At 40.6% G+C, this 9754-nt stretch overlaps 1 protein-coding gene across 12 annotated transcripts in view; it reads left to right on the top strand.

The window, feature by feature from the left end:
* The window catches only part of DGKH (diacylglycerol kinase eta), a 110182-nt gene that overhangs the window by 67535 nt on the left and 32893 nt on the right, over positions 1–9754 (top strand). For all 12 annotated transcript variants that reach the window (XM_025196158.1, XM_025196165.1, XM_025196166.1 and 9 more), the window contains 2 exons: positions 61–157; positions 6513–6620. In XM_025196158.1, the coding sequence (XP_025051943.1) occupies positions 61–157; positions 6513–6620 (205 nt within the window). The remainder of the gene's footprint in view (positions 1–60; positions 158–6512; positions 6621–9754) is intronic.

The raw sequence follows: 9754 nt of genomic DNA on the forward strand, positions 1-9754 counted from the left end.
AACATGCATGTACATCACAAATCACGTTTCAGTACATGAATTTTTATTCCTTATTTCCAGAAGCCGGACAAAGAATATGATGTGGTATGGTGTACTTGGTACAAAAGAATTACTGCAAAGGACCTATAAGAACTTAGAACAAAAAGTTCAACTTGAGGTAAAAAATATTTATTTATTTTTTACAGCTTTGGTCTAGTTTGGTTATTAAAACACAGTACAGAGCAGTGTGGATCATCTAGAACAGGTCTCTCTAACTTCCAGGTGGTGGGGGACCGTGCACACTCTGGACTGCACACCATTGGGCCACACACTATGGGGGCAGCAGTCATGTGGTCCTCCCTGCCATGCAAGCAGCCAGCTGCCCTCTCACTGCATGTAGTTCGGCCCTGCTTCCTGCCATGCATATGGTTCAGTCCTGCTCCCCTGGCTTTGCACAGTGCACAAGTAGCACAGACTCCTTTTGGCCTCCCTCTGACTACACCACCTTGCTCCCAGGAGCAGGAAAGGAAGAAGAAAGCAAATGAGAAAGGAGTCCAAAGCCCCTGAACACTATAACAGCAGGAGCAATGAGAGGAGAAGTGGCTACATAGGAGCCCACAGGCTACATGTTAACTCCTTGAAGGCTGCATGTAGCTCTCAGGCTACCCACTGATCAGCTCTGACCTAGAAATGTCACTTTTTTCATGCCAAGTTCATGCAACTGTTAAAATTTACTTCTCATAAATAAATTGTGTGAAACATGGTAGATGCTAGGTTAATCCAAGCTGAATCTGTGGATGTGAACACACGTAACACTTAGACATTTTAAAATATGGTCTAGACTAAGTGCCCAGATGTACAAGTCAGTTTAGAACACTATAGACCTGCTGGAACACTTCAAAAGTATACCTGGGTAATTACTGCATTTACTCAAATGTAAGACAATGCTAAATATAAGACTACCACCGCAATACTTAGATTCTATATATGGAAAATTAATACATTTATAATTTTCCAAGTATAGAATCTAATTATTGGAGGGTTGCCTTGGATTTGTCTCCCTCCCTCTACTACACCAGGGAAAATAAATAGTGGGGAGGCAGTCAGGTGACTCCCTTGCCCTCTTTCCACCCCCCAACTTCTTCCCCCTTTCCCCTTCTCTTCCTGTCAAACCCTGCTGTCTCTGAGCACTTGGAAAAATAAGGAGCAAATTTGAAAATACTGAAGGATGAATTGATGCATTTTCTTTCTTTCTTTCTCTCTTTTTTTTAAGACTGATGCAAGTTTTAGCACAGGTATTCCACAAATATACTTTTAAGCAACATTTTGTACCTCCTCAGGTAGAGTACAAACTATATATGATATTAGTCCAAAGCCAAAAGGCTCATGATTTTACCATATAGTTCACTGGGCTGGGCTCAGCAGAGTCAACAGTGTTTCAAGCCATGACAATCCCATAGCTCAGCACTGCTCAGTATGTGTGTGTACTCCAGATATACCATCCTACACAGAATACCTACAAAGGATTCATGTAGTAATTAGCCACCTATTCATGACTGGAACTGGATGTTTTTATCATTAGTCTGGGATGTCCCAAAACTTTATATGTAGATGAAGTGCAGAGCAACCCAGTCCAGCTTCACTTCATGGAGGCTAGGGCTACACTAATCATATACTCCAGGATGAGAGAGGGGCCGACAGTTTGGTGATGTTTGCCAGACATTTAAGGCAGGTAAAGAAAAAGGAATAATTGAAAATGGGACAGAAAATCACAGCTCAGCTGTGGGAGTGAAAGGGAAGTAAAAATGTATTCAACATAGTGGCTCACCATGACTTGAAAAAGAGTTGGCACTGAGGGGGGCTGAGCACAGTGAGCAATGCCATATAACTTATTTGGATGGGATTTATTAACTGAGGCTTGTTGTAGCTTCCCATTAGTATGCTTGTCTAACGTGGGTCCTGTGTTTTATAGTCATGCTCAGTGTTGGCTGTATTTTAATCAGCTTCATAGTCAATTTCCATTACTGAGCATATGCTGCTTTTGGCAGCAATTTAAGGCTATACAGTGCATTTAATGAGGTTTCCTTGTATGTGATTGTAAGACGAGGAGCTTTTCCCCCCATGCTCATTTGAGTGGAGAATGGGAGGGCTTGTTTTATATTCGAGTAAATATGTAGGTATTATTTTGAACCATTTCTCTCTACCTGGTTTGGTGTTGTATGTAGACACCAAGCTTTCTGTGAGTAGTGTCTGGTCAGTCCTCCATGCCTTCCTCACTGCACCATTCTTCAGCTGCCCCCCACCCCAACCTCTGTATGGTAACTGGCTGCTCTAGTACTGCTCAGGTGGGTGGGGAGGGTGCCCCTGCCCCCATCTAAGTGTTATGTGTGTTCACACCTACAATTAACAGTGGACCAAGCCAGTCTGTGGTAATAAGCTCCTGTTGTACAGTGGTTCAGTTTTCCCACACCCAGCAGTTGATACGTGTTTGTCATTAAAAGTGCAACCACCACCCAGCAACCTCACAGCTGGAGGGAGTAGGTGAATTGAAATTAAGGTACTTCCTAGGGAAAGTCTTTTTTTTAAAGCTGCAGTCTGATGCAGAGACCTAGGGCAGGCCCCAGAATACCTATCTCCCTGTTAAGGGAAGCCTGGAAGGGGTCCAGCAACCTCACACTAATCAATTGGGGTCTTCCTTCTCCACTCAGGAGATACTGGGGAAACTCCTGGGCATTTGCCACTGCCATGTATGCTAGGTTAGTGACTCATTCCCACCCCCTGCTGGCCATTTGACAGCACTGCAGTACTTGAAAATGACATTTCTACTTCAGACACTTGGCAGTGTACAAATGGGCACCTCTAAACCGTGACGTTAGTGAACCAGTTCCCAAATGGACGATGTTCTGGGAACAGTTAAATTGTGTGTGTCCATACCCTGTGAGAGTTCTGAGATTTTCCAAACCATAGATGCTTAACGTTTCAGAAGAATTTTGATTATTTTATCTAGTTTTTTGTATAGCTAAACAATATGAGCTAAGGTATCTATTTTTCTTGGCTATTTCCGTTTTGGAAACACTGACAGGAGTCTAAGATTCAAAAGTAGTAGTAAAGATGGATGGATAGAAAGGAGTTCAGGATAAAGGATGGATACAGCTGAACCTACAACTTGTAGTCCCAGAACTTTGAGAAACTCTACTGATTCCAGTATCAAGTTAACCAGTTAGAGGAAGCAAGATATTGTGGTTTGACATAACCGCAAAGTTATATGTACAAATCATTTGAATCTGGCTATTTCCTATTCTAGTTCTAATGTCAGTTGTAAGCCTTCTCCATAATACAAGTAGCTAGAAGGAGATGCACATGCTAAGCAACTTCAGAGGTAGCGAGAGATCATCCATAACATGCATTTAGAAAATTTATATGTTTTCATCCAGAGTTTTATGGGCACAGACAATACACTTAGTTTTCCTATAGATTGTGCTAAATATTTTATTTAGAAGTTTGTATTATTTTCATAAAGATGTCTCTTAAATTGAAAGATTTTGATTTATTGTAATGCTTTTTCTCTTGAGTAAGTTTTAGAAGGGTTTTGTATTATTGAAGCAGATTGCCATTAGCTAAGGATTCAGTAATTATCTGAGAATTATGCTTTAGTTAGTGAAGATAATGATGGGAAAGAACATTAGGTATGCTTCAGAGAGTTCTAATTTAAGGACCTACAAATGTAATATTTCTTTTGAATAAGACATATTTTAGCATTCAAATCTGACCTTTTCATAATGATTTCTGAGTATTTTTGAAAGGAAACCAGCCACTGGAAGTTTCATAGTATTGTTTTGCCTAATGATCACTGCTGTGCTCTGTGCTGTGATTAAGTGCAGTGCTGAAAAGTGAAATAGAATTACATTTGTCTTGAAAACAAATACTTTTATGCTGTAATTTACAAGTGGTATTTCTATATTTTCTAATCTTGCTATATTTTGATAAAAATGTTAAGTTTTGGCTTTCCACTCAGGTAAAATAGGATTCACTTTTAATACTAAGGATATTTCTAGTAGGTTTTGGGACATTTTAAAAATAAATTCCATATCTTCTACTTACTTTACAAAACTGTATTTTCAATATTTCTTATTTATCATTTTTTGAGTAATGAAACCAAATTTTCTAATTTCTCATTTATCAATACTTCTGAGTAATCAGAAACCTCAGTAATCAAGCAGGGTGGTTTAAAGGTGAATGTTTGCTATCCTTTATACCTTGTGTCCTAGAATTTAGCATGAAAGTCCTCCCAATTACTAGTGCTTTTAAATATGTGACTGACACATTGTTGAAAGTATTGTCAATATACATGTGCAGAATGTGAGAGAGAAAATTAAGTGATTCTAGAACTAGCCTGGAAGTCTGTGGTAGACCTGGGAACTTAATCCAAGACTCTTGACTCTCAGTCCTATGTCTTGATTTTCCATTCGTAGTAATTCCACTGAAGTCTGGAGGTTTACTCTGATTGTAAACCAGTGTGAGATCAGTATCAAGCAGCAATTTCAGTGTCATTTTTTAGAAGCTATTAGAATTGCTTCTGTTTTTTCAGAGGTGGTGAAGAGGGGTGAGCAGTGGGAAGGAGGGAGGCGGTGAGCAGTGGGAAGGAGGAAGTCAAGGAGAAAAAGATGTGAGGTGGCAGTTGAAGCCACATGCCCTTGTCTCCATGTATCGGGAAGCTTTAGTCACTAAGATAAGAGGAGAAGGAGGCAGAAGAAGCCATACAAGTATAAAAATACTGTCCACCTGTCCCAAGTTTGGAATTTTCTGTGCATCTTCTGACCAGCTGTTAGCTGTAAGATCCCTGAATGCCATGGAAGGGGAAAATGTAAATGCAGGGAAAATTATGTGGAAATTCCCTTTATAACATAGGATAGTAGTTGGGAGTGAGCACTTCATGCCCATGTCTGCACTAGGTCAGATGTTGATTTACTGTAGTGACATATAAACCACGTATGTAATTGCGAACAAAATTTTGATTAACTTTACTGCTTTTGCTCTAATGTACTGATTCCTTCCCCTGCAACCTTATCTGTTTCCATCTGGTTATATTATAAAGCTCTTTAGTGTAGAATCCAGTCTTCTCACGTAACAGAAATTGGATGCTACTTAAATAATAGCACTTTGGTAACACTGAATACATCAGTGAGCTGGGATTCTATTTATCAAATGGATGACTTATGACTTCTGTAGTGTCTAGCGAAATCTCAGTGAAGTACTGTTCCTCATTTTATTTAGCAAACTTGTCTCTCTTGATTCTGATGTATAAAGCTGCCAACTAGTCTTTATCCCAAGTTTAACAAATAAGTGCCTGGTGATAGCTTCTGTCATTATTTGCTTAACAAATGGAATAAATACTACAGTATAGTCAATTGGCCAAGAAAATAGTCTCTCCTTCTTTACATGTTCTTTCTTGTTAAATTTAAAAAATACATTTTACATGTTCACTAATGTTTTATAATTTTTTATAAACCTATTCCTCAAATGATTTCTCATTTTAAGTTAACTTTTTAATGCTCTTTCAACAATACCAACCGTCAGGAGCACTTTAACGTTCCATTAATGATTAAAATACTGGAAAAATCTTTGTCCATGTCAATGTTCAAATGTGAATCAGCCTACTGGAAAGCATAGAATAGGGGACTGCTGAGGCGTAACATCCCCAGGGCAATCACCTCTCATCCTTCCCCTGTTAGATGATATGCAGGAGCAGCAGAACACAACATCAGGAGCTGTGTTCATCATGAAGTGCAAGGTGCTCTGGGAATTGTAGTTATCTACAGTGGCAATGGAGTTTGCTGTTGGGGGGAACATTCACCCAATTTTTTTGCTGCCAAAGCCCATGGTGGCAAAAAATGGGATTAATTCTACCCTCCGCAGTAGTGAACCCCACTCTATAAAGTTATAATTCCCAGAACACCTTGCACTCCATGACACACATTGCCCACATCACTAAATGTGTACTCAGGAAGTGCAAGCCAAGGGGAGAGTGAGGTGCCCCTTCCTCCCCCCTCACCATCGGTGACACCCAGGGCATGTTCCCCATGTGCCCACCCTACTATCACATACTGGATCTGGTATCCTCTCAGAGACAGCAATCAGCATCACATGCTTCAGAAGAAGATGCAAAAAATGCTCTCATTGTTAGTTGATGGAGACTGGTGCTTAACACAAAAACATGAACAGGGATAGAGAGAGTTACCTTCTGACTACTGAAGAGTCTGCTGCAGATATATGCCCATTCAGGTTTGCAAAAAAAAAAAAAAAAAGAAAAGAAAAAAAAAAAGAAAGCTTGCTTAGGATGGCAATAATAAGTACATGTTGGAACTGCTCTTCGGTGTGGGAAGTAGATTTATATAAAGGTCACTAAAATAGTTATGTAGAGCTACTAATGACTTTATATTCTCTTGCCAGCACCATTTGGAACTCTTGTGTATTATAAACAGCTGATTATTTTATCAAGTCATTTATCTCACAAAGCCTTTTATACATTACAGTGTGATGGACAGTACATCCCCCTCCCCAGTCTTCAAGGCATAGCTGTGCTAAACATCCCAAGTTATGCTGGTGGGACTAATTTCTGGGGTGGAACCAAAGAGGATGACGTAAGTAGCCTCACAGAAAAGTAAAACTTAACAGCAGATATTCTGCACTATTGTTTTTATGTAATTTCAATAGCCTCTTCATATCATTTGAATAACTACTAAGAAGCTGTTGCTCAGCTAATGTGTTAGGGGTAGAAATGTATATTCCTTTATGAAAGTTATTCTTTTAATAGGAAACCTATCACTTGATTTTAATTTTAGTTTATTTCCCTTCAATGTCTCCTCTAAGCCACCAACACTTCTCTATGGGGCTTAGTCAACTCATAAAAGAACAGATGGGATTTTTTGAAATCACTTATGAACAGCCTCTCCTCTTTTTGTATGCTATTCTATGAACTGCTGTAGTGAGGGTTTCAGAATGCATACTCTCCAGTGTGTACTATGTCCACAGGGTGAGAGGCACTCCCCAAGACTAGTCATCCCTATGTATTGTATCTGTATTTTACTTCATTCTTTAAAAAGCTGTAGATAGAACATGGTGAATCAGAAAACAGGGAGAGGTGTAAATATGGTAGAATCCTTTAAATCACTATTTTCTTAGTCTAGTTCTTAATATTATTGCCAGCAAGTTTCTTGTCTACATTTAAATAATCCTTTTTCTGTCTTTGACAGACATTTACTCTACACAAATATATTACTACATATGCTACCGTCTTTCTACTTAGAAGCTATAAGAAAGGGGATTCTTATTGGTGCAGTCTTCTTTAGGCAAACGAAGTCTATTTTTATTACTGCGGGTTTACACTAACTCTATCTCAATTTAGCATGTGTAAAGGTTGAGTCCTATCATTGCTTTGACATGTATATATTTTGTTGCTCTCTTGAGCATACATCTTAGTAAGATCATAGTTTTAATGCATATTATCCCTGATTTTTTTTCCTCCAAAGTACTTAATCATCCTAATGTTTGCTGTGCTATATTCCTATATCAAAAATGTCTGATGTCATACATTTAGGAGTCTTTTTTCCTATTTATAATGTGCGTCTGAGCGTGGCAATAAGACTTGCCGGTCACTTTTGACTAATGACTTCATGTTCTCCAGGTTTTCAGAATGGAAGTTCCCTTAATATTTATCTAGTTTATATTCAGTAAGTTTTGCCTTTTTTTTTTTTTTTTAGAAGCAGAGAAGGATAGTCTAGCTGTCATGTTACTATGCAGTATGCATGTATGTCTGGGAGTAACTATCCTGCTATTCCTAGTCATATATAATCAGATATCATGAAGGTGACACTTATTCTGGGAGATGGTAAGCATACAGCTTGCTGCTCTAAGCGTGGTCTCAGATGACTGATCTACAGAGCTATGCTGATGGCAGTCCGATATGCTGTTGCTTCTGCTTATTTGAACAGAAGAAAGGTGCTGCTTTTGACAGTTCCAACTATTCATGAAACTTTGCTCAATGAGTCTAACTGGTCTATGTGATGATATTCTTACCTAACTGAACTGTGTATGTGAAGAGTTGTATCTTATCTTGCCTGCTGGTTTAGTTAGAAGAGGGAAGATTAAACAAGACCTAGAAAAAAAGATTAATCAGTTCCCTGAAAGTGTTTTGTTTTTACACATACATACATAATACTAACTATAGAATTATTATGCACATAAATTATACTGTAGAAAATAACAGAACATTTGGATGCATTTTTTCCTTCATTTCAGTTTATAGCACAAGCCAACTGGGTTTTCATAAACTACTAGAGAAGTGGAATAATCCCAGCTGGTGATCAGGTTACAGTCTAGCTCTTACAAATTTGCTTTTTTAGCTCTAATTGTTGGAAACGTGAATCCTTTACTGATGAATTCAGTGTCCGCAGATGTCACTCCAGTACCAAACCAGATTAGGGTTGCCTCCCAGATGGACTTTCACTGACGACTGTAATATTCTAGAGCAGGGGTAGCCAATCCGTAATTCCAGAGCCACATGTGGCTCTTCAGAAGTTAATATGCAACTCCTTGAATCTTTGCACAAGACACATGGTGACCAGCTTTCATAGTTGTTACATTACACCACATGACATCACTGCTCGCAGTAAGGATATTACTCAGCACATTACTCTGCAGTTACTTTAGCCAGTTCCTTGTGTAGTATAAGATGAAAATGCATCTCATATAGCGTAGATGACTTGAAAACATCTAGCCTCTTGAAGGGACAGAAATAAAGGTTGCCAAATGAAGCAGATATATCCCACCATAGTTTATCCCAACACTGCTGGTTTGCCTCATCAGATGAAACGCATTGTTTGTTGTTCTGCCCATCACTGCTATGAGACAGTGGGTGACATGTTCTCCCAGTTCGTGAGGGGCCTGGTCCTGTGCACTCCAGGAATTCCTGTGAAGGAATCGGACCTTTTTAGCCCTGGGACCACCTGCCTAGCTTTCCTTGCTTACAGGGATTTCCCTGGTCCTAGAGATTTCCAGAGATCCATCTTGGTAAGCAAGAAAATCTGGGCGGGCACACTCAGGAGTTGAGAGTCCCAATCCTGCCTGGGTATTCCCCAGAGTACACAGGATTGCACCTTGGAGCCCCTGCCTGCCGCTGCTGAAAAACCTGGTCCACTCCTGGGCTGTCAGTATTCCCGTGCCATAAATTAAATGGGCATCAGTACTCCTTTGCCAGGGGTGTCCAACCTTTTTGAATGTGGGGCAGGATCACGAACATTTTATCACCCGGTGGGCTGGCGAGCCATATTCAAAGACCTCACAGGAAGTGACATCACATCAGGAAGTGATGTCACGTGACTTTTGACACCAATAAAGTTGCAGGAAGTGACAATGAAATGGGTCTGGAAATGTGCACACGTGCGTTGCAGCAGACAGAGCCAAAGCAGCTATTGGGATGTGCTAGGAAGCGCGTGCGTGCACACACACACACACACCCCCCTTACCCAGCCCCGAGGCACCCCCAGCTCTGCATGGGAACTTACCCCGTGCCTCCGTCTGCCCCAGCCGGCCCTGAGGCGCCCCCAGCTCCGCGCAGGAACTTACCTCATGTCTCCGTCCACCACGCATGCGGGCAGGGCGCGGGCCATGCTGCATCTCCCCCAGCCACGTGCTGGGGGCAAGGGGTGAAGCTTGTCCCCAGCTCATCCAATCAGGCGCGGCTGGGGGAGGCCCCCCCCGCCCCGCCCCCCAGGGG

This window comes from Alligator sinensis, unplaced genomic scaffold (assembly GCF_000455745.1).
Source record: "Alligator sinensis unplaced genomic scaffold, ASM45574v1 scaffold59_1, whole genome shotgun sequence".
In the NCBI taxonomy this organism is placed as follows: Eukaryota; Metazoa; Chordata; order Crocodylia; family Alligatoridae; genus Alligator; species Alligator sinensis.